Raw genomic sequence first — 25030 nt, forward strand, 5'->3', positions numbered from 1 at the left:
CCTACCCACCCTACCCCTACCCGTTGGAATGTACATTTGTCAAATGTAATGCAATCTGTGGAATAATGGCGGGTGCACAACAGATCAAAACAGAACTGAGCTTAAACGAGTTCTTGATGAGAATCCTCAATTAAGTGGAGGATTCTGGTCCAAATGGCTATAGTTGAAATTTACAGAGGGCGTCTCTTAAAGAGAGTTTAAAAACACCTAAACTCCATATTTTTTAAAGATGGTTATGAAATTGTTTTTAAAATATGCTCAGAAATGAGTCTTAACATACTCAAGAATGGGATTCCGTAGGTCGTCGCTAAGTAATAAGCACATTTTAATTTAAAATTAAGGTTACAAAGGTTACACTGTTGCTTCGCTTTAGAATATTATTTTAGCACCAACTGATATAGGCTGCTAGTACATGTATTGATCAATCACAACCTACATGTGTTGTTTCTTTACCACTTTCCTAAACTATTCCATGGTGTCTATAGAGATTTTTGTGACTAAACGCTCGCCGCCTCCGTAATCATGATTACAAACTACTATTTTTCTTTTTTCAATAAGAGAGCTTTGCGTTTCACAATTGCATCAAACGAACTTTTTCTTTGTCGTTTAGTTCCTGGTTATGTTCCAAGGGTGTCTGGGTACAATCGTGGTTCCAACTCTCTCGAGATTAACTGGTCCCCTATACCTGAAGAAGATACTCATGGAGTTCTTCTTGGCTACGTGGTGTATTTCAGACCGTATGGTTCCTACGAGAACTTCACTACTGTCAAAGTGAACGCAAGAACCCGAGTATTGAGGATTACAGGTCTCATAAAGGCCACGAGATATGAGATCAAAGTTGCAGGTCGTACATCTGTTGGAGAGGGTCCTTTGCGTACCACATATGAGAGCACAGGTTGGTAGCTAACTGCTGTGTTTGATAATGAAGGATTTCCTAAAAAGTAGTCTTGCAACACTTAAACGGTTTGTTTTTTTTTAATCCAATGAAACACTAGAAGCTTGATTTGTTGATACTGATTGTCACAAGTTTATTAGCTTAGCTATTGCACAGTACCACACTACAGGTTTAGTTAAATATGCAAATTTGGTGCATTTTTTGGCGCGCTATGATCTTAGCCCATTTTGTAGGATTTCTCGGCGAAATTCGTGGTAATAGACCACAGTTTTGTGTAACCTGAAGTGTCTTTTAAGAAATTATTCAAGCAATTACTGAGGCACAACAATCCTGTGCGAACAAACACTTCAAATGTTCAATGTCGTATTAATTTGTAGTCTCACCCAAAAGGCTTGATTTAATTAAGGTGTCTAGATACAGTTTTTACTGGACCATTCCAAGCATTAGCGATGAACTTTGTACCAGGATTGGCAACGTTTTCTCTCTTAGCAGCTAGTGAAAAGGTAGATGATATCAACTTACAATACTAAATTTGCATTAAACGCATGAGTCGATCTACAAATTAAAAAAAAAATTGCTTCACCAGCAAGGACGACGTGAGGAGCGTTCTTTTAATTTCTGTACATTCAATTAAAGCTTGTGTAGGGACCTTCAGTGGTACTACAGGTGAAATCAATATAACAAGCAGATACTATTCAGGAAATTGTTTCTTGGAAATTCATTCACCGTTAGTGGATTCAAGCATACTTCTGGTTGTTCAACGTTTCCAAATGCAGTATTGCTGGTAAGAATTTTCAATTATTCCATTATTTTTATGAACCCACTTCCACGCTGTAGTGTCACTCAAACAAGAAGAGCAGCTCTTTTTCCTAAGGCTGTCTTTTTCACTCCCGACCTATGGTCATGTTTTTTTTTCTACATCTGGTCATATACCTTAGGATTTTGCTTTTACTCTAGACGTACAATTTGTTAATAAACCAATATGGTTGCTGGTTTAGCGAGATTTTGACAATTTTTTGCGGGGCAGCGAATGTTGTAAATTTGTTTTTCGCCTCGTTACCTGCGGACTGTCTTTGCCTCACTTTCACAGAATTATCTGCCGTCGTTCATTATTTAGGGACCGTTCATTTTTTATCAGGTAGGGGGGCTGGTGGGATTTGGGGGGGGGGCCCATGCGAAAAAAAATGGCTTTCGAGGGGGGGCCATCCCAAAAAAATAAGGGAAAAAGGGGGGGGGGTCACGTGAAATATTTTAGTAAAACTTTAAAATGGCATAATGTTTGAATATCAAAAAAATTGCTATAGAATAAACATAGATGGCAGGATACAAATTTATTACAAACTTTCCTTCTGCTTTAAAAAAACGTTTGGCGACAAAAAAGCATTTGTAGCTACTGAAAAGAAGTATTTAACACTGTTATTTTCGAATGCAACTTTCACTGGCACTCATCTTCATCTTCGCTGTCGTCGAGTTCTTCGTCGCCGCTTGTGCTGCTATGGGAGTCTCTTTCACCGATGCTGCAAGAAGCAGCAATGCTTTCCGTCAGAGTGTACTCTTCAGGGTACATGAAGGTGTAGACATAATCTCTGACTTCCTGCTCAAGGTTGGTGGTGATTCCTGCTTCTTGCAGCATTGGTGAAATAATTCCCTTCCAAGAGCTGTGCGATGTATGGCCCATCTCTTCTAAATAACGACGTGGCAACATCCTCAACTTTAATACACCCTTCCGGGACGGCCGTTCTAGGAGGGTACACAAGGCATTGTGGAAGATCATTTCCTAGCGGGTTTCCAACACAGATTCCATAAACTCGTTGGACGTTGTTTTCAGTCCGCTTCCTCTTTCTTGCATTTGACTTTCTGCGGTTTTCTTTTTTCCTTCTCCTTTTGTTGATGTGCTGTGCATGTTTGAGTATGCCCTTGAATATGCTGTTATAATTGCTCTTATTTTCTAGTGCTTCCATGTCCTGCGTGACCTTCGTCAACTTAGCTTCTATACATTTGATCTGTTTTACATTAAAACTGTGGGCATTCATCAATTCAGATGAGGGAGATGCCAATGAGAGGCCAAATGCCACACGCTCAGGGCGAGCCATAACTAGGAGATCCGAAATTGACTTCTCTTTCTTTTGATTTGTTTTTCAAACAACAGCTCTCTGTAGTATAGGGATTGTAAATATTGTCTTCACAGTGAGCACAAAACGCGAAGTAGGGGGATAATAGAGAAATATTAAAAAAGTTGAAATCTAAATATTGTTTGTTCAATTTTTTTGGGGGGGGGTCATCCCAAAAATGACCGCTATAAGGGAGGGGGGGCACGTGAAAAAATTGGTAAGCTGAGGGGGGGTCATGCGATTTTTAAATGGTGCTTCCCAAATCCCACCAGCCCCCCCTCCCTCATAAAAAATGAACGGTCCCTTATGGTTGAAAATTACGGTGAGGACACTCGAACCATGACCACGTAGACTTTTTTGGTGCCTTTCTTTTCATCATCCAATGAGAGCTCTTTATTTAGACAAAAGGATTCGCGTTTTTTAGGCGCTGTCCAATCACAGCGGTGGCGAGAAAATATAATGTAGGCGTTGTTTCATGGCTGCGTCTCGACTACATTTTCGAACGTAAAATGCCTACTTGACTACTAATTATTCTGGTAAGAACAATTTTTATCCCTAACTTCAAGTAATTTGTCAAGTTTTGATGGTGCTTACCTTTTTTTATCCTTGTTCGGCGAAGGTGAATGTAAATTCGCTGTCAATAGACAGCAAGGGATAGCCGACAATGGTAAATTTCTTCCACGAGTGTATCGGGGAAGAGTGCTTGAACTACACTATCAAGGGTTTTCGAAAGACAAATTGCACAAAATGTGTCGGTTAGTATAACATTTGGCAATCTCCAATCGCAAGTTTCCTCCAATGAACTTTATTTTTCAGCGCTCGCTGTAGAATCATCAAGTTTCTATCCAAGGAAGAACGATCTGCGTACTTAGCGGGGTTTTGTTTTCTAAGACGTGCACGAATGGTATCAAAGAAACTTGATTTAGCTCGTTGGCGGGAAGCGGCAAATACTTCGTGGTCACTTTTAGCTGTCTCAAACTTTTGTTTATGTTGTTTTAGTTCACACTGTAAAATGCGAATATCGGCCAACAGTTCGGGATGCTTGTCCTTTAGATTACAAGTGCTGACATCGTTACAAGGAATTTTCTTACAATTTGTTCTGTTTTGGCCAGACGCATGGCAAATAGCACACACTTTTCAGTGCCTCTTATGAACATTTGGGAAAACTTCCAGGGCGTTTTTTGTTTCCCCTGTAGATGGCTCTTAGCGCTTTTTACTTGCACTTCTAGTAGCTTTGGATTTTCTAACAGTTCTGCAGCTCCTCGGTCCAATTGACTTTGAATCGTTTGAGGGCCTTGGTTTAAAGTGGTCGCGCTCATTTCAAAACTTACGTTGGCTGCAGCTTCAGGTGACCGTTGCTGGGGCGCACTGGTTGTACTTGGAGTCATATTTAGTCGCTTTGGCTCAAGGTGGTTCAAGTTGAACTGACGGCCACTCTCTGTTCTTATGCTACTTCAGTTCAGCCTCCAAAACAAGTCTTCTCCCCAGAAAAACTTATCGCGAGACAAAAGGAACGAGTCCAAATCCTCTGATTTGACGTATACCAGTGATCCTCGTGAGCTAAAACTCCTGATTTCGAACTGCACGGACAGTCTCTCTAACTTCATTCCTGGAGGATAACGATTTCAGCCAGACGTACACTTCACTTTTGTCAGCCATGATAGCTCAATGTTTACTCTGACTTCTGACTCCGACCTCGTGATTGGAAGATACCAAAAAAGCGGGAAAAGGTGTTCATGGTTCGAGTGTCCTCGCTGTAAAGACGTAACGTGTCATAAATCCTGTCAAAATAGGCTACGTTCGCAATTCATGATTGAAAAACGTTACTCTGGTTTAAAAAATGTAAAAATGTTAGTAAAAATTTTTTGTAAAAGTCCCAACGTTTCGGCTGTGTTAGGAATTGAAAGACAAAGAAAACTTTAAAAATTTGCAATCAGAGATTTTGACCCGAAAGCGTCGGATCGATGCTAGAATATTGATATATCGAACGAGGCCTATTCGACAAGGCTGTAGGAATTTATCGAATTTATTCGTCAAGTTCAGAGGATTTTTTTTCTTGTGTCTCCCTGCTGTATTTAGGTCTGGTTCAGTTAGCACTCGTAATGGCCAAAGTAGGAACATTTGTGGTCAAAAGGAACCATTTGCAATTCTTATTCTGGGAGGCTATGCCCGAGTCAGACTTAACGTGTACCAGCATTATTATTATCATACAACATTGAAGGCTTTGTATTTTGTGAGGAACAACACAGGCATAGATGGTAAGTTAACCGTTAGGCTGATAATATAATAGTGGTAGGACATGTCGGTTGATAGCTAACACCAACATTTGTAAGGAAACGAGCCTGTTCCAGAAGCAATTAAGGTTTAATTTCCACTGGAGGGGTCATAAGTGCAAACTGGAAAAGGTCCGGTTAATTCACAGTTAAATTAAGCCCTAATTGTTTGAACTGTGCATGTATCAGCTGAAGGTTATAGTGTTTTAAACTAAAAGGTTGTGGTCAAATTACCTCCTTACACTAACAACGTGTTTCATATTTGTTGATTTTCTAGCTTCCTATCAACATGGTTGGAATGTCACAGTCGGCAACATCAGTCCTACAACAGTCCATGTCAGTTGGCTGCCTTTGAATACCAGCAGCTTAAATTCCACTGACATATATGGTTATGTGGCTGTTTGCATACGCAGAGGTAGCAGTGACATTCTCCTGTTGAGTGTAGAAAATGCTTCATCTTCCAATACCATGGTGCGCAATCTGAAACCCTACAGCAATTACGAAGTCAAGGTTGTTGCTCTCCTCAATGATCGAGTAACTAATGTAGCAACACTGAAAAGCAGCGAGAAAACTGACATACGTACGAAAGAGGGCGGTATGTAATTTTTGTATTTATAACTTATTATGTTTAAACTGCGAGTAGATCCTGTTTTCTTGTAAAAGCGGTGAGTACAAACTGAAAAAAAAAAAAAAAACATCCCACGCGGGATGTTGGGAGAACGCGAGTAAAGCTTGTAAATCACGAGCCGTTAGTTTTGTTTCTAGCGGGGTTGCAGACTTCTCCTGCCTGGGCACCTTTGAAAGTAAATTGCTCGGGAAGCCCACGTCCTAGCCATATTAATAACCTCTTGAGAAATTTAAAACCACTTAAACTTTTCTGTTTTCAAGGCTGGTTCTAAACTTCTTCAAATTTTTTTTCCTGAAATCTGGGTCTGAACATACTGAAGATAATTTAAAAAATAGCATAACTTAGCTCGTTGTTGAGTTATGAGCACGTTTTAAGTTACAATGAAGGTTAGATAGGTAATTACATTGTTGAAGTTTAAGAGGCGCCCTCTGTAAATTTCAACTATAGCCATTTGGACCAGAAAAAATCAAATCCTCAAACTTTCTCAGATGAATGTTCTAGATAAGTGATTCACAAAAATATAACTTTCAGTGCAATTCGATTCGTATTTTAGCGCTGGGGCCACCATCTTGGTTTTGCACATTTTAACAATTTCCTATACAAAGAAAACGATGTAAATTCGGGTAAAAACCCTTTATTCGAGACAAGCAAATGTTTCTTGTTACATTGAGAGGCTGTTTTGGCAATTTGATCATCATGTGATTTTTTTACATAATTTTAAATTTTTCCCCTTTAGGACTACTCATGAAGCGCCATAAAAAAGGCGAAATTTAAAGGAAAATATCGCTAAAAGTACAGCACCTGAGATCCCAAAACTACCCTCCACTTAAAGAGCAATGTTTCACTTGTAAAAACATGCAAGAAAATTTTGGGGCAGTTAAAACTGTAAAATGTTAGAAGAAGAAGTTTAAGCTGTTCTTTTGTCAACAAAGACCGCCGTTCTAATTAGTATAATAAGGTGAAAATAACGATGCACAAAGAAAATAATAATATATTCCACTTACCTCGCGACATGTCGACTACTGGATGTTCCACGATGCCTCATGTTATATTTTCAGTATGTTTCAGCCACATTTTCGGTGATTAGTGTACGAAATCACTCTCAGACATCGCCACGGTTAAGCAGATTTCAATTCTCCGAAGCCCGCTTCATAACATCTATCAATATTATTTGTCTTTCGTCTCGTAAGCCGCCGTTTACAAGAAGTTAAACAATTTGCTGAGATCCTAACTGACCCAGAAGCCTGGTAGCAGCTTTTAAAATCCTCCTCTTAATCGAGGATTCTCATCAAGAACTCGTTTAAGCTCAGTTCCGTTTTGATCTGTTGTGCACCCGCCATTATTCCACAGATTGCGTTACATTTGACAAATGTACATTCCAACGGGTTGGGGTAGGGTGGGTAGGAAGTGAAAATATAACCGACATCAAAGCCATTTTACGCACTTCTGTGGTTAAACTAGTAACTGGCTTTCCCAGAATGATTTGAACATGAGCTTCTGCTTGGAAATTTGAGGCATTTTCTAGGTTATTTTTGCAGGGTAGGTGGGAAGGGGGAGGGGGGGGGGGGGAGTCGTGTATTGTATTAAAAGAAAAAAGAAAAAAAGAAAACGATATACAGTATCAGGTTAAAAGATTGTGATCTGTGTATAATCTCTTGATCAGATTCATCAGTGAGGCCCTACTAAGGGTTTTCAGGATACTGAATATTTGGGTAAAAAGTTAATAGGATGCAAGAAATTTAGGGGAAATGTTAACGGGGTAGAGCATGTTTTTACATCAGATGAAACAGGACATTAATTGAAGGATACAAGATATTTAGGACAAAAATTAATGCGATAAAGGATATACCGACACCTCCCCCCCTCTCCTACTATGGGGCCTCAACAATGGTCTGCTATTTACGATAAAATAGAAGTATCTCAACTGCTATAAGCATTTATTCTGGACTCTTAGTACTTATATCACGGTGGGATATGAAAGTTTTGTATCAGATTTTAGGGGTTTTGAGGTTAGGTAACGCAGCTCTTTGTTAGTAATTTCGAAGCCCACATTTGTTACACTTAATAGATAGATAAAGACGGGGCTGGAGAAATAAACAGAGAATTAAATGTGTCCCAAATTCTGTACCGTTTAGCACGAATTTCTTACATGACAACCTTTGTCTGCAAAGAGATCGAGGCGCAACATTCCACACTATATTTGTAAACAACTATCCTAATCTCATTGACAGCCATTAGCTTTTGACGAGAATTTTCATTTATTACAAATAGAATACGGATAGAATTCCAATAAAAAGCCTCTTACTTTTTTTTTTGGTTCAGCATTACACTTGTAGCTACTTGTGTCTTTCGCTGCCCGAAATGCCATCAAATGCTGCGAAAGGCAACAGACTGACAAGTAGTGCTCACGAAGTAATGATAAGCGGCGTTTTATTGAAACTCCTTTTTCTAAGCGGTTCCACTTTTGCCTCAGATAAGGAAATTCTCAGAAAATTAGTGAAGAACAATTTACAGTACGGTTCATGTTGACTTGTTCCTGAAAGGGAAACCCTATTTGACAAGGCCAAATATGATATAGCGACAATCGCGGTGTTCACCCTGTCCTGACAAATTCTACCCTTCCAGTCCCTGCTGAAGAAATTAAGCCTAAAGGCTGGGCCCTGAAAGTGACGAAAAAGGCCACTCGTTTCAATGAAAAACAAAAAAACTACCTTGAAGCCGGAAAAGTTTTTCTCGGGTCAGGAGACGGCCATAAAAGTCGAAGCAATTACTGTAGCACAAAAGATGAGGCGCTCAAAAGATAAGGCCAGAATTAGGCGGTTCACCTGTGATGAGTTCCTGACTCCTCGCCACGTTTAATCCTTGTTCTCGGGAATGGCTTCAAAGCGCAGAAACAGACAGGAGAAGGTCCTCCAAGAAGACACAACAGCCCCTGAGAATCAAGCTGCAGATATTTTTGTCAAGTGTCAGTTAACTCATCCAATTGCTTATGACTCATTCAACTTGTGTGCCTTAAACGCATCTATAGTGTCTTTAAAAAGCTAAATGTCAACATAAGTGCTTCGCTTGATAGATGCGGGTATTTTAAAGCGCCCTGCATATGGATTAAAACTAGTCATGAGCAGACATGCAGCTGTGCTCCATCACAGAACTGAACGACGTCAACGGCTGTGGGGTGTCTCAGGCTCATAACGAATGGTGCCTACAAAATGCAAACGTGTTTTCGCCAGATTAAGAAAACGTGGAAAAAGTAGATCTTAGCCAGGGTTATTAGAATCCACAAAGAAAACTGGGGGTAGTGATTAGCGATATGCTGCTTTTCTGGTAATCCCGGTTTTAGTACAGGCCCGTAAGTTTAGTGCGAAATTTGTTTCGGCCACAATAGGATTTTTCTTTTGAGTCGCACGCTAGGTAGGGTAGTTAATTACGTCAATCCAACCCAAGCGCGCGCCTGGCGTTTAAACCATGCCTTACGTGATGCACAGACCGCGTGCCCACAAAAAAGAAGGCACCGTCGCTAACTGCCCTTCAGTAATTTTCTGAGCATTTTCTTTTCTGATGCAAAAGTGAAACGGCTAACATAATATAAGGAGTTTCAATAAAACGCCGCTTATCATTACCTCCTGCGCACTATTCGTCAGTCTGTTGCCTTTCGCAAAATTTGATAGCACTTCCGGCAGCGAAAGACACAAGTGTCCTGCTTTATCTGATCTAAACATGCTCTACCCCATTAATTTCTCCCCTAAATTTCTTGCATCCTATTAATTTCTCACCCAAATATCCAGTATCCTGAAATCCCCTAACTCACTGATGGCCTCACTGATGAACTGACTCACCTCACTGGCCTCACTGATGAACTGATAAAGCTGATCAAGAGATTATACACAGATCACAATCTTTTAACCTGATACTGTATATCGTTTTCTTTTCTTCTTTTTTTTTTTTTATACAATACACGACCTCCCCCCCCCCCCTTCCCACCTACCCTGCAAAAATAACCTAGAAAATGCCTCAAATTTCCAAGCAGAAGTTCATGTTCAAATCATTCTGGGAAAGCCAGTTACTAGTTTAGCCACAGAAATGCGTTACATGGCTTTAATGTCGGTTACATTTTCACTTCCTACCCACCCTACCCCTACCCGTTGGAATGTACATTTGTCAAATGTAATGCAATCTGTGGAATAATGGCGGGTGCACAACAGATCAAAACAGAACTGAGCTTAAACGAGTTCTTGATGAGAATCCTCAATTAAGTGGAGGATTCTGGTCCAAATGGCTATAGTTGAAATTTACAGAGGGCGTCTCTTAAAGAGAGTTTAAAAACACCTAAACTCCATATTTTTTAAAGATGGTTATGAAATTGTTTTTAAAATATGCTCAGAAATGAGTCTTAACATACTCAAGAATGGGATTCCGTAGGTCGTCGCTAAGTAATAAGCACATTTTAATTTAAAATTAAGGTTACAAAGGTTACACTGTTGCTTCGCTTTAGAATATTATTTTAGCACCAACTGATATAGGCTGCTAGTACATGTATTGATCAATCACAACCTACATGTGTTGTTTCTTTACCACTTTCCTAAACTATTCCATGGTGTCTATAGAGATTTTTGTGACTAAACGCTCGCCGCCTCCGTAATCATGATTACAAACTACTATTTTTCTTTTTTCAATAAGAGAGCTTTGCGTTTCACAATTGCATCAAACGAACTTTTTCTTTGTCGTTTAGTTCCTGGTTATGTTCCAAGGGTGTCTGGGTACAATCGTGGTTCCAACTCTCTCGAGATTAACTGGTCCCCTATACCTGAAGAAGATACTCATGGAGTTCTTCTTGGCTACGTGGTGTATTTCAGACCGTATGGTTCCTACGAGAACTTCACTACTGTCAAAGTGAACGCAAGAACCCGAGTATTGAGGATTACAGGTCTCATAAAGGCCACGAGATATGAGATCAAAGTTGCAGGTCGTACATCTGTTGGAGAGGGTCCTTTGCGTACCACATATGAGAGCACAGGTTGGTAGCTAACTGCTGTGTTTGATAATGAAGGATTTCCTAAAAAGTAGTCTTGCAACACTTAAACGGTTTGTTTTTTTTAATCCAATGAAACACTAGAAGCTTGATTTGTTGATACTGATTGTCACAAGTTTATTAGCTTAGCTATTGCACAGTACCACACTACAGCGCCAGTAGGCTGGTTGTCCAGCGGCACTCCGCTGTAGTCGGTCGGTCAGCGGCGTTCATTGTTGTATAAAAGCCCGCGCGATCAGCCTTCATTCGTCCGCCATCTTGGTTGTATCTAGTTCTCGTTACGGGGAGATTTCGCTTGCATTAAAGATAAAGCTTACAGTTCGTCGGGGCCTAGTGTGTGTCCATTTAGACTACTGGCGTGGTGGCAGCGATAAAGATTCGAACCGTCACGTTCCCGTCAGATCCAACGCACTTTATCGACAGATTCGTCGGGATTCCCGAGCAGCCAAGAGTCGGTTGTCGATATCATCTTGTTCCGTAAGCTGCGATGTCTTCTAACAGAGCCCCCAAGCAGTGGTGCCTCTCAAAGAACGAAACTTTAACCTCCTTCGAGAGTTGGAAACAAAATCTTCTCTACACCTTGTCTCTGGACGCCAATTTCGCGCCATTTTTGGGCGAAGGGTCGTCGTGGCTGAAAAAGACTAGGGCGAGCCCGTTACGCGGTTACACTGATGATGGGGAGTCGGTTCCAGCTGCTCGAAGGCGAACTGCTACCCAAAAGGTAAACATGCTCGAACTCATGCTAGGCCAGATTGCAAATTATTGCCCAATTATCTCTCGTAATACGATTGTCAAGAATTCTACTTGTATTGGGGACATATGGCAGACAATTAGACTTCATTTCGGATTCCAGACTACTGGGGGTCACTTTTTAGACCTGGATGACATTCATTTGAACCTCGAGGAGCGCCCAGAAGATCTTTTCCAGCGTCTTATGGCTTTTGTGGAGGACAGTTTAATTAAACCTCACACCCTGCTCCACCACGGATCTGTTCTTGAGGAGGAAGAGGAATTGTCACCGACGTTAGAGAATTTTGTTATTTTAATGTGGCTGAGATTGATTAACCCTGCTTTACCTAAACTTGTTAAACAACGATATGGAACTGAACTTCGGTCTCGTACTTTGGCGTCCTTAAAGCCTGAGATCTCCCAGGCGCTGGACTCACTCCTTCACGAAATCCGTTCTGCCGAAGACACAAAAGTCATGCGTACAGGAGCCTCATTTGCCAATCAGAAGTCCTCTTTTCGGAGGGGTACACCGACCTACAGTAAGTCGTCCGCGAGGTTCCCGGGACGCTCCTCTCAAAAGGCGAAAGAATGCCCCCTCTGTAAACAAGCTGGCCGCGCTTCTCACAGCCACTTTTTAAGCGAATGTGGGTTCCTTCCTGAACAGGACCGTTTGTACCTTCTGAAAGCTCGTCAGATTGTTTCAATCCTGGATGACGACAGCGTTGAGGTAGACCTTTTGTCAAGTAATGTTGACCCGCCGCGTCATCAGAATCTGGTTGAGCAGAGTGATCCATTTACGTCTGATGCATCCAGGAGGGTCCTCGTACGTCAGTCCCCGTACATTGACACGTTTTTCGGCCATCATCGGGCTAGAGTCATCATTGACAGCGGCGCCACAGGTAACATGATCAGGCTCTCCGCTGTACAGAGGCTCGGTGCAGGGATCTGGCACAGTTCACAGTCAGCTCATCAAGCGGATGGCTCCTCTCCTTTGAAAGTCCTGGGGGAAACTCGCCTGAGCCTCACCCGTGGAAGTCATTCGTTTCAATTTGAAGGTCTTGTTGTGGAGAATCTGGACGTAGATGTCTTGGCTGGTACTCCCTTCATGGAAGCGAATGACATAACCATTCGTCCTGCCAAACGCCAGGTCATCCTCGGGGATGGTACCATCTTCACCTACGGATCTGTCAACCATCCTCCGACTCACAATGCTGTCCGCCGTGCACAAGTGCTGCGTGCACCCCCTTCTTCTACCACTGTCTGGCCTGGCGACTTTATAGAAATAGTTCTCCCGGAAGATTCCCTACCTGATGCTGAGTACGCTCTAGAGCCTCGATTTGACGCCACTAACGCCCGTTCGGCCAAAGTCGTCGACATGTGGCCGCCTCCCTGTCTCATCACAAGCGTCGCTGGTAGAGTGCGTATTCCTAACCTCTCAGATAGGCCTTATGTCCTGAAACGAAATGAACACTTTTGCCAGGTCAACCCTGTCTTCTGTCCGTCTACTCAAGATCAGTCTTCCAACCCAGTTGACAACCTTCCGTACCACAAGGTGTGTTCAGTCCCAGTTTCAGAGTCAAAGTACTCCCAGGGCGTGGCACTAGACCCCGACAACCTCCTCCCTCCAGACATCACAACCAAGTTCCGTAACCTTTTGGTCCAGTACGACTCCGTCTTTGATCCAGCAATTACCGGCTACAATGGCGCCTTTGGTCCCCTTCAGGCAAAAGTAAATATGGGCCCAGTAGAACCTCCTCAGCGTAAAGGTCGCCTCCCCCTGTACGGTCGCGATAAACTTGTCGAGCTCCAGCAGAAGTTCGATGAATTGGAAAATCTTGGCGTGTTCCGTCGCCCCGAAGACGTTGATGTTTCTGTCGAGTATCTTAACCCGTCGTTCCTGGTCAAAAAGTCGTCGGGTGGCTTTCGTCTCGTCACTGACTTCGCAGACGTAGGTCGTTATAGCAAACCCCAGCCCTCCCTGCTCCCGGACGTGGATTCTACCCTACGCTGCATAGCCCAGTGGAGACACATCATCGTCTCAGACCTAACCAGAGCCTTCTATCAGATCCCTCTCGCCCGTGAGTCCATGAAGTACTGCGGAGTCGCTACCCCATTCCGGGGCGTACGCGTCTATGCCCGGTCGGCCATGGGTATACCTGGCTCGGAAACCGCACTTGAAGAGCTCATGTGTCGCGTCTTGGGTGACCTCCTCCAGGCTGGTATCGTAGCCAAGATAGCAGATGATCTGTATTGTGGGGGCAACAGCCCAGACGAGTTGCTCCGAAATTGGTCTTCTGTCCTCCAAGCTCTCCATAAAGCTAGCCTACGCCTTTCGGCGTCGAAGACCATCATCAACCCCAAAACTACTTCCATCTTGGGTTGGACTTGGTCCCAAGGCACTCTTCGCGCCAGCCCTCATCGCGTCTCAACACTGTCCTCCTGCAGCCCCCCCAATAAAGTTGGCGGCATGAAGTCCTTTATCGGTGCGGTCAAGGTCCTTGCTCGTGTTGTTCCACATTGTTCTGCTCTATTGGCCCCCCTTGACGAGGCTGTAGCCGGGAAACAGTCCCAGGATGACATTGTCTGGTCCGAACATCTTACTGAAGCCTTCAAGTCTGCTCAAGCTGCCGTGGCGTCTAGCCAAACAATTACTCTCCCAAAGCCAGATGACCAGTTATGGATCGTGACCGACGCTGCTGTCAAGAGACCCGGCATCGCCGCCACTCTCTACATCTCGCGGGGTGACAAGCTAGCCCTCGCTGGTTTCTTTAGTGCAAAGTTGCGTAGTCACCAATTATCCTGGTTACCGTGCGAAGTGGAAGCACTTGCGATTGGTGTTGCAACAAAACACTTTAGCCCCTACTTAATACAATCTAAACACAAGGCCTGCGTGCTCACCGACAGTAAGCCTTGTGTCCAGGCCTTCGAGAAAATGTGTAGGGGAGAGTTTTCCGCTAGTCCGCGAGTGTCGACTTATTTGTCAACTGTCAGCCGCTTCCAAGCCAACGTGAGGCATGTTGCCGGTGCTGCGATCCTACCTTCTGACTTTGCAAGCCGCAATGCACCGGACTGCTTTGATCCTTCTTGTCAGGTGTGCAAATTCATCACCCAAGCTGAGGAATCTGTCGTCCGACACCTATCTGCCCAGGACGTCTTATCTGGTCAGAAGAACCTCCCTTTCACAAGTCGAAAAACTTGGTTGTCTATCCAATCTGAGTGCGCGGACTTACGTCGAACGCATGCCCACCTAATACAAGGGACTCGTCCGTCCAAGAAGCTTACTAACATTAAGGACGTGAAAAGGTACTTGTCTGTCGCCTCTATCTCCAGTGATGGCCTCTTAGTCGTGAAAAAGACTGAGCCTTTGGCTCCTTCGCGTGATTGTATCGTAGTGCCCAGACAGGTCTTAGATGGTTTACTAACCGCCCTACACCTCAGGTTGTCTCATCCATCGTGTCTCCAGCTTAAGAAAGTTGTCAGCCGCTACTTTTACGCCCTTGACCTAGACAAGGCCATAGAGCGCGTTTCTCTTGGTTGCCATCCTTGCGCTGCACTTCGCCACGTCCCCCACGCTGTTATAGAACAGTCAACTTCCGATCCTCCAGCAGCAGTGGGTGTCTCCTTCGCAGCCGATATCCTGAAGCAGTCTCGCCAACTTATTTTGGTGCTCCGAGAGTGCGTTACCTCCTATACTTCGACCCTCCTCGTGGTAGACGAGAAGCATGGGACCTTACGCGATGGGTTAATCCAATTATGCGTCGGCCTGCGACCCCTTGATGGGCCTAACGCTGTCATTCGGTGTGACCCAGCGCCCGCCTTCAGAGCTCTCGTGAATGACCAAGTCCTATTGCAACACAAGATTAGCCTTGAGATAGGTCGCGTGAAGAATCAGAACAAGAACCCTGTCGCTGAAAAAGCAATCCAAGAGTTGGAACACGAACTCCAGCGGCTGCAACCGGAAGGTGGCCCTGTCTCTCCTAGGACTCTGTCCGTAGCCACTGCCCACCTGAACTCAAGAATCCGCTGCCACGGCCTATCCTCTAGAGAAATGTGGACTCAGAGAGATCAGTTTACCAACTCTCAGATTCCCCTAACAGATCAGGCGCTAATACGCGAGCAGCATCTACAAAGACTGGTAAACCATCCCCACAGTGAAACGTCAAAAGCCCCGCGTAGTGACTTGCGCAGCTCTCCTTCAATAACTGTTGGTGACTTAGTTTACCTCTACTGTGATCGTAATAAGTCCCAAAGTCGTGACCGATACCTCGTTGTCTTAGTGGACGGTGAGTGGTGCAATGTTCGCAAGTTTGTTGGGTCACAGCTACGAAACGTTTCGTACCGTGTGAAGAAGAATGAGTGCTATAAGGTCGCTCCCATCCGAGTACACACGCCCTGGCGCCCCAGTGAAGAAGAGTCCAGCGACTGCGATCTTGACATCGGTGTCGACCAGAGCCCTCCTATTGATGATCGAGGACTTCCTAACGACGAGGAACCTTCCCTAGAAAGCCCCCCGTTACCTCCACCTGCCCCAGGGATCCCCATCGAGTTATCGTCCCCACCTTCCGCTTTTGTCCCGGCAGAAGATGTCCCGAGATACGGTGAGGATAGCCAACCCGGTTCGCCGGGTGACGTCGAGGTTATACCTGCCCCCTCTCCAAGTGTTAGCCCTGCAGTGAACAAACGTCCAACTCGGCAACGGCGTCTCCCGCAACGTCTTCAGGACTATGTAGTAGAGTTGAAGTAGCCCGGTCGATCCTAATCCTTTAGCCGTAGCCGGACAATTCTAGACATTTAGCTGTCTCTCAACATTTGTTTAGTTTTTTTTTTTTTCCTCTTATCTGGTCCGAGACTTTAAGACTGCTCTTCATACAGTACATTTCTCGTACATAACCTGTGTGTGTATTTCATACCGACTTATCGCCTAGTGTTTCTTTATTTACATGCTTATTTGTTTAAGAAGGAAAAAAAGAAGCCACGCCAGTAGGCTGGTTGTCCAGCGGCACTCCGCTGTAGTCGGTCGGTCAGCGGCGTTCATTGTTGTATAAAAGCCCGCGCGATCAGCCTTCATTCGTCCGCCATCTTGGTTGTATCTAGTTCTCGTTACGGGGAGATTTCGCTTGCATTAAAGATAAAGCTTACAGTTCGTCGGGGCCTAGTGTGTGTCCATTTAGACTACTGGCGCAGGTTTAGTTAAATATGCAAATTTGGTGCATTTTTTGGCGCGCTATGATCTTAGCCCATTTTGTAGGATTTCTCGGCGAAATTCGTGGTAATAGACCACAGTTTTGTGTAACCTGAAGTGTCTTTTAAGAAATTATTCAAGCAATTACTGAGGCACAACAATCCTGTGCGAACAAACACTTCAAATGTTCAATGTCGTATTAATTTGTAGTCTCACCCAAAAGGCTTGATTTAATTAAGGTGTCTAGATACAGTTTTTACTGGACCATTCCAAGCATTAGCGATGAACTTTGTACCAGGATTGGCAACGTTTTCTCTCTTAGCAGCTAGTGAAAAGGTAGATGATATCAACTTACAATACTAAATTTGCATTAAACGCATGAGTCGATCTACAAATTAAAAAAAAAATTGCTTCACCAGCAAGGACGACGTGAGGAGCGTTCTTTTAATTTCTGTACATTCAATTAAAGCTTGTGTAGGGACCTTCAGTGGTACTACAGGTGAAATCAATATAACAAGCAGATACTATTCAGGAAATTGTTTCTTGGAAATTCATTCACCGTTAGTGGATTCAAGCATACTTCTGGTTGTTCAACGTTTCCAAATGCAGTATTGCTGGTAAGAATTTTCAATTATTCCATTATTTTTATGAACCCACTTCCACGCTGTAGTGTCACTCAAACAAGAAGAGCAGCTCTTTTTCCTAAGGCTGTCTTTTTCACTCCCGACCTATGGTCATGTTTTTTTTTCTACATCTGGTCATATACCTTAGGATTTTGCTTTTACTCTAGACGTACAATTTGTTAATAAACCAATATGGTTGCTGGTTTAGCGAGATTTTGACAATTTTTTGCGGGGCAGCGAATGTTGTAAATTTGTTTTTCGCCTCGTTACCTGCGGACTGTCTTTGCCTCACTTTCACAGAATTATCTGCCGTCGTTCATTATTTAGGGACCGTTCATTTTTTATCAGGTAGGGGGGCTGGTGGGATTTGGGGGGGGGGCCCATGCGAAAAAAAATGGCTTTCGAGGGGGGGCCATCCCAAAAAAATAAGGGAAAAAGGGGGGGGGGTCACGTGAAATATTTTAGTAAAACTTTAAAATGGCATAATGTTTGAATATCAAAAAAATTGCTATAGAATAAACATAGATGGCAGGATACAAATTTATTACAAACTTTCCTTCTGCTTTAAAAAAACGTTTGGCGACAAAAAAAGCATTTGTAGCTACTGAAAAGAAGTATTTAACACTGTTATTTTCGAATGCAACTTTCACTGGCACTCATCTTCATCTTCGCTGTCGTCGAGTTCTTCGTCGCCGCTTGTGCTGCTATGGGAGTCTCTTTCACCGATGCTGCAAGAAGCAGCAATGCTTTCCGTCAGAGTGTACTCTTCAGGGTACATGAAGGTGTAGACATAATCTCTGACTTCCTGCTCAAGGTTGGTGGTGATTCTGCTTCTTGCAGCATTGGTGAAATAATTCCCTTCCAAGAGCTGTGCGATGTATGGCCCATCTCTTCTAAATAACGACGTGGCAACATCCTCAACTTTAATACACCCTTCCGGGACGGCCGTTCTAGGAGGGTACACAAGGCATTGTGGAAGATCATTTCCTAGCGGGTTTCCAACACAGATTCCATAAACTCGTTGGACGTTGTTTTCAGTCCGCTTCCTCTTTCTTGCATTTGACTTTCTGCGGTTTTCTTTTTTCCTTCTCCTTTTGTTGATGTGCTGTGCATGTTTGAGTATGCCCTTGAATATGCTGTTATAATTGCTCTTATTTTCTAGTGCTTCCATGTCCTGCGTGACCTTCGTCAACTTAGCTTCTATACATTTGATCTGTTTTACATTAAAACTGTGGGCATTCATCAATTCAGATGAGGGAGATGCCAATGAGAGGCCAAATGCCACACGCTCAGGGCGAGCCATAACTAGGAGATCCGAAATTGACTTCTCTTTCTTTTGATTTGTTTTTCAAACAACAGCTCTCTGTAGTATAGGGATTGTAAATATTGTCTTCACAGTGAGCACAAAACGCGAAGTAGGGGGATAATAGAGAAATATTAAAAAAGTTGAAATCTAAATATTGTTTGTTCAATTTTTTTTGGGGGGTCATCCCAAAAATGACCGCTATAAGGGGGGGGGGGCACGTGAAAAAATTGGTAAGCTGAGGGGGGGTCATGCGATTTTTAAATGGTGCTTCCCAAATCCCACCAGCCCCCCCTCCCTCATAAAAAATGAACGGTCCCTTATGGTTGAAAATTACGGTGAGGACACTCGAACCATGACCACGTAGACTTTTTTGGTGCCTTTCTTTTCATCATCCAATGAGAGCTCTTTATTTAGACAAAAGGATTCGCGTTTTTTAGGCGCTGTCCAATCACAGCGGTGGCGAGAAAATATAATGTAGGCGTTGTCTCATGGCTGCGTCTCGACTACATTTTCGAACGTAAAATGCCTACTTGACTACTAATTATTCTGGTAAGAACAATTTTTATCCCTAACTTCAAGTAATTTGTCAAGTTTTGATGGTGCTTACCTTTTTTTATCCTTGTTCGGCGAAGGTGAATGTAAATTCGCTGTCAATAGACAGCAAGGGATAGCCGACAATGGTAAATTTCTTCCACGAGTGTATCGGGGAAGAGTGCTTGAACTACACTATCAAGGGTTTTCGAAAGACAAATTGCACAAAATGTGTCGGTTAGTATAACATTTGGCAATCTCCAATCGCAAGTTTCCTCCAATGAACTTTATTTTTCAGCGCTCGCTGTAGAATCATCAAGTTTCTATCCAAGGAAGAACGATCTGCGTACTTAGCGGGGTTTTGTTTTCTAAGACGTGCACGAATGGTATCAAAGAAACTTGATTTAGCTCGTTGGCGGGAAGCGGCAAATACTTCGTGGTCACTTTTAGCTGTCTCAAACTTTTGTTTATGTTGTTTTAGTTCACACTGTAAAATGCGAATATCGGCCAACAGTTCGGGATGCTTGTCCTTTAGATTACAAGTGCTGACATCGTTACAAGGAATTTTCTTACAATTTGTTCTGTTTTGGCCAGACGCATGGCAAATAGCACACACTTTTCAGTGCCTCTTATGAACATTTGGGAAAACTTCCAGGGCGTTTTTTGTTTCCCCTGTAGATGGCTCTTAGCGCTTTTTACTTGCACTTCTAGTAGCTTTGGATTTTCTAACAGTTCTGCAGCTCCTCGGTCCAATTGACTTTGAATCGTTTGAGGGCCTTGGTTTAAAGTGGTCGCGCTCATTTCAAAACTTACGTTGGCTGCAGCTTCAGGTGACCGTTGCTGGGGCGCACTGGTTGTACTTGGAGTCATATTTAGTCGCTTTGGCTCAAGGTGGTTCAAGTTGAACTGACGGCCACTCTCTGTTCTTATGCTACTTCAGTTCAGCCTCCAAAACAAGTCTTCTCCCCAGAAAAACTTATCGCGAGACAAAAGGAACGAGTCCAAATCCTCTGATTTGACGTATACCAGTGATCCTCGTGAGCTAAAACTCCTGATTTCGAACTGCACGGACAGTCTCTCTAACTTCATTCCTGGAGGATAACGATTTCAGCCAGACGTACACTTCACTTTTGTCAGCCATGATAGCTCAATGTTTACTCTGACTTCTGACTCCGACCTCGTGATTGGAAGATACCAAAAAAGCGGGAAAAGGTGTTCATGGTTCGAGTGTCCTCGCTGTAAAGACGTAACGTGTCATAAATCCTGTCAAAATAGGCTACGTTCGCAATTCATGATTGAAAAACGTTACTCTGGTTTAAAAAATGTAAAAATGTTAGTAAAAATTTTTTGTAAAAGTCCCAACGTTTCGGCTGTGTTAGGAATTGAAAGACAAAGAAAACTTTAAAAATTTGCAATCAGAGATTTTGACCCGAAAGCGTCGGATCGATGTTAGAATATTGATATATCGAACGAGGCCTATTCGACAAGGCTGTAGGAATTTATCGAATTTATTCGTCAAGTTCAGAGGATTTTTTTTCTTGTGTCTCCCTGCTGTATTTAGGTCTGGTTCAGTTAGCACTCGTAATGGCCAAAGTAGGAACATTTGTGGTCAAAAGGAACCATTTGCAATTCTTATTCTGGGAGGCTATGCCCGAGTCAGACTTAACGTGTACCAGCATTATTATTATCATACAACATTGAAGGCTTTGTATTTTGTGAGGAACAACACAGGCATAGATGGTAAGTTAACCGTTAGGCTGATAATATAATAGTGGTAGGACATGTCGGTTGATAGCTAACACCAACATTTGTAAGGAAACGAGCCTGTTCCAGAAGCAATTAAGGTTTAATTTCCACTGGAGGGGTCATAAGTGCAAACTGGAAAAGGTCCGGTTAATTCACAGTTAAATTAAGCCCTAATTGTTTGAACTGTGCACGTATCAGCTGAAGGTTATAGTGTTTTAAACTAAAAGGTTGTGGTCAAATTACTTCCTTACACTAACAACGTGTTTCATATTTGTTGATTTTCTAGCTTCCTATCAACATGGTTGGAATGTCACAGTCGGCAACATCAGTCCTACAACAGTCAATGTCAGTTGGCTGCCTTTGAATACCAGCAGCTTAAATTCCACTGACATATATGGTTATGTGGCTGTTTGCATACGCAGAGGTAGCAGTGACATTCTCCTGTTGAGTGTAGAAAATGCTTCATCTTCCAATACCATGGTGCGCAATCTGAAACCCTACAGCAATTACGAAGTCAAGGTTGTTGCTCTCCTCAATGATCGAGTAACTAATGTAGCAACACTGAAAAGCAGCGAGAAAACTGACATACGTACGAAAGAGGGCGGTATGTAATTTTGGTATTTATAACTTATTATCTTTAAACTGCGAGTAGATCCTGTTTTCTTGTAAAAGCGGTGAGCACGAAGTGAGGAAAACCGAAGATAAAGAGGGCAATCGGAAAAAATAGTTAAGCAATAGATCACCGTTTCTATGAGTTCACCGGCGTAATAAACCCACGCATGATGTTGGGAGAACACGGGAAAAGCTTGCTAGCTTGTTAGTTGGTTTTTTAACGGAGTTGCAGGCTTCCACCGCCTTGGCACCTTCGAAAGCCCACGTCCTAATCTCGTTAATAACCTCCTGAGAAATTAAAAACCACTTGAACATTTGTTTTCTGTTAAGCTGGTTCTAAAATTCTTTAACTTTTTCTAAGAACTAGGTCTTAGCATACTGAAGATAATTAATAAAATAAGATCTCAGTCTTAGTACGTTTTAAGTTAAAATCAAGGTTAGATAGGTTACACTGTTGCTTCGCTTTGAAATACTATTTTAGCATTAACTGATATTAGCTGGTAGTACCTGTATCGATCAATCAACCTACAAGTGTTGCTTATTTTACCACTTACCTTAATTAATCCATGGTGTCTATTGAGAATTTTGTGGCTAAACGCTAACCACTCCCCTAATTACAAACTATTGCTATTTTTTTTTGTTTTTTTTTATTAAGAGAGCTTTGTGTTTAACAATTGCATCAAACGAAATTTTTATTTGTCGTTTAGTTCCAGGGTATGTTCCATGGGTGTATGGATACGATCGTGGTTCCAACTCTCTCGAGATTTACTGGTCTCCTATACCTGAAGAAGATACTCATGGAGTTCTTCTTGACTACGTCGTGTATTATAGACGTTATCGTTCCTACGAGAACTTCACCACTGTCAAAGTGAACGCAAGTACCACAGTATTGAAGATTACAGGTCTTATGGAGGCCACGACTTACGAGATCAAAGTTGCAGGTCGTACAGCTGTTGGAGAGGGTCCTTTACATACCACATATGAGAGCACAGGTTGGTAGCTGTATTGATATGCTCAATTTGTCCATTACTTCATTGTTAATTTTAGTTTGTGTTGTATTGGTTTCGTGATCATCTGTGCCTGTACAATATATAGCCAAAGTTAGTCCACACATACAGAGTTCACGGGCTACGTCCCGCTCTTACCACTTAGTACCACTTAGCTGGAGTTGTTTGTCGGTAAACTCAAGTTCTGCTTCTCGGTCATGATTGTAAAAAGCTAACTGGTCTGCCTCCCACCTGTTAGGATTTGTAAGCTTATTATGTGTCGCTGATATATATGGTTTCTTTTAGTTTAAGTGGCATACCTGAGAATTAGCTAGGTGTAACTAAGTGTTTTAGGTGTTGTGATCTGCGTAGTCTTAGAAATAAGAAAATCAACACTGTTTGGGAGAAAGGGGGAATGTTTCCAGGGCGATCGAAAACCAATCACATTGGGGGTTTTATTAAAGAACCAATCAAATTGTCGTTTACGAAATGGGACGGTATGTTGTTAAAACAGATTGCACAGTTTAGAGAGGTAAATTTTACGGCTCTCAGAAAGTTACTTTTTCTCTAACCCTTTTCTTGGCACCAAAAAGGCTCTCAGGTGTTGGGAAGGGTTATGTAACAAGAACACTTCCCAGACTTTGCAGATTTCGAGGCCTCTTACAAATTTATACTTTCTTTCAGATGTCCAGTTGTTTCACCTCCAAAAGTGTCTTCTCGTTTAGATGGCTTTTAAAATCGATATTACTTGGAATGTCACAACCGAAGAAACTATAATTAATCTGATCAATGTTTGCAACAGAATAAGACCATGTTATAGCATTAGGGTGTTCTTGTTATGAAATGAGTCCATAAAAAATTACTCACCAATCTGCTTTCATCGTTAGGAACTATTTCAGACGGCATAATTTAGCTGTCTTGCGGGAAAAGCGCCATTGAAGTTCTTATAAACAAAGCTACTGATCGAATTGTCCAAATCAAACCTTGATAAAACTAGGCTTAATATTACACTTTTTAAGATGACATATATTCTTTTTTTGCCGAATATCATAACTAAACTTGTTGGATTAACCTAGTCACAATGCTGGTACTTGCGGGCCTATGTTTTGTCACGTTATGATGTTAGCCCATTTTGTGGTATTTCTCGTCGAGATTTGTGGTAAAACACTACAGTTTTCTGCAACTTGAACTGTCCTCTCCCGCCCCCTTTTAAAACAATGTTCAACCAGTTAAGCACAACAATCCTGTGAGAACAGACACTTAAAATGTTCAATGTCGTATTAATTTATAGCCTCACCTAAAGGGCTTGATTTAATTAAAGTGTCTGGATATATTTTTTACTGGACCATTCCAAACATTTTCGATGAACTTTTTACCAGTTGTCCCTTAATTGGATCAATATAAAAATTGAAAATAGATTGAAATTTGGTATAATATATTTCATGGCACTCGATATTTCCCTGGAAACAATAATTAAAAAAAATATGAAAATGGATAAAACATGAATTTTGGGTGAACCAGATGTGACATAAAAAACCTAGCACAATGCATAAGCACATGGCAAATTACAGAGGTGTCAAACTCGACGAAGCGACATGCAGATAACAGCGGAAATCATGCAGACCTATGACATCTACAAGTTTGACATACCACGGTCCAGCGGCTCAACTCTACTTATAACACAACGTGAGGTGACTTTCATAAACATGAGTGAAGCAACAAAAAGATCGAGTGACCGAACAGAGGAACCGTAGGAGTCGTGTAGGCTAGTCAACCCCATTTTACACTTTCATTTAAAAGTTTCGTCCAAAATATGAAGCCCAAATACCCCAAAATGTTTTGGCAGCACTCTAAACCCAGTGTGAAACATCTCTTGAGTGTTTTCAGCTATGTCCTTCAATGACGTCACTAGAAGCCCGACCCTGATATCCCACTGTGCTCTGTCGTAGCAGCAGCAAGCACAACTTTAAACGCCTGTAGAAACGCGGGGATTTTATCAATCGAGATAATTTTTTAGCTGACTAATGGGAAAACTAGCAGGTTTCATTAAAGGAAAAAGGTTTTTGTTGTTAGTTGTACTTTAATAATTGTATAAGTCTAAGTTGGAGTACCTGCAATACATTGTTTTGGCATTTATTTGTAGCTTGGTTTGCCTGTGTACTTGACTACGTTTTTTAAGATTGTCAACAGTATCACTTCTTTGTAACAGCTAGTGAAAAAGTTGATAAGAATAAATGATAATACGAACTTTGTATTAACCAAAAAACCTTAAATCCAAGTTTTGCGGAATTCCTGGCGTTTTTGGACTTGCTTTGGATAGATTTCTCAAATTTATCACCAAGGGAATCATCTTTTGAAAAATTTGGCCACGTTATTAAA

The 25030-nt window shown here is 42.3% G+C and overlaps 2 protein-coding genes across 3 annotated transcripts in view; both read left to right on the plus strand.

Annotated features, from left to right (window-relative positions):
- The window catches only part of LOC110043096 (uncharacterized), a 390873-nt gene that overhangs the window by 38046 nt on the left and 327797 nt on the right, over nt 1-25030 (plus strand). Inside the window, exons 13-21 of one of the 2 annotated variants that reach the window (XM_089292810.1) lie at nt 611-895; nt 1532-1679; nt 5086-5264; nt 5557-5874; nt 10637-10921; nt 17317-17464; nt 20869-21047; nt 21340-21657; nt 22373-22657. In XM_089292810.1, the coding sequence (XP_089148936.1) occupies nt 611-895; nt 1532-1679; nt 5086-5264; nt 5557-5874; nt 10637-10921; nt 17317-17464; nt 20869-21047; nt 21340-21657; nt 22373-22657 (2145 nt within the window). The remainder of the gene's footprint in view (nt 1-610; nt 896-1531; nt 1680-5085; nt 5265-5556; nt 5875-10636; nt 10922-17316; nt 17465-20868; nt 21048-21339; nt 21658-22372; nt 22658-25030) is intronic. The other variant, XM_089292808.1, reaches the window with a different exon arrangement.
- Nucleotides 11088-16808, plus strand: LOC149110668 (uncharacterized). Its single transcript, XM_089292811.1, has one exon. It carries the CDS (start codon nt 11424-11426, stop codon nt 16407-16409), a length of 4986 nt encoding a protein of 1661 aa, XP_089148937.1. The 5' UTR covers nt 11088-11423; the 3' UTR covers nt 16410-16808.

The sequence above is a fragment of the Orbicella faveolata genome, unplaced genomic scaffold, assembly GCF_042242905.1.
Source record: "Orbicella faveolata isolate gen_17 unplaced genomic scaffold, um_ofav_v1 contig_24, whole genome shotgun sequence".
NCBI lineage: Eukaryota > Metazoa > Cnidaria > Anthozoa > Scleractinia > Merulinidae > Orbicella > Orbicella faveolata.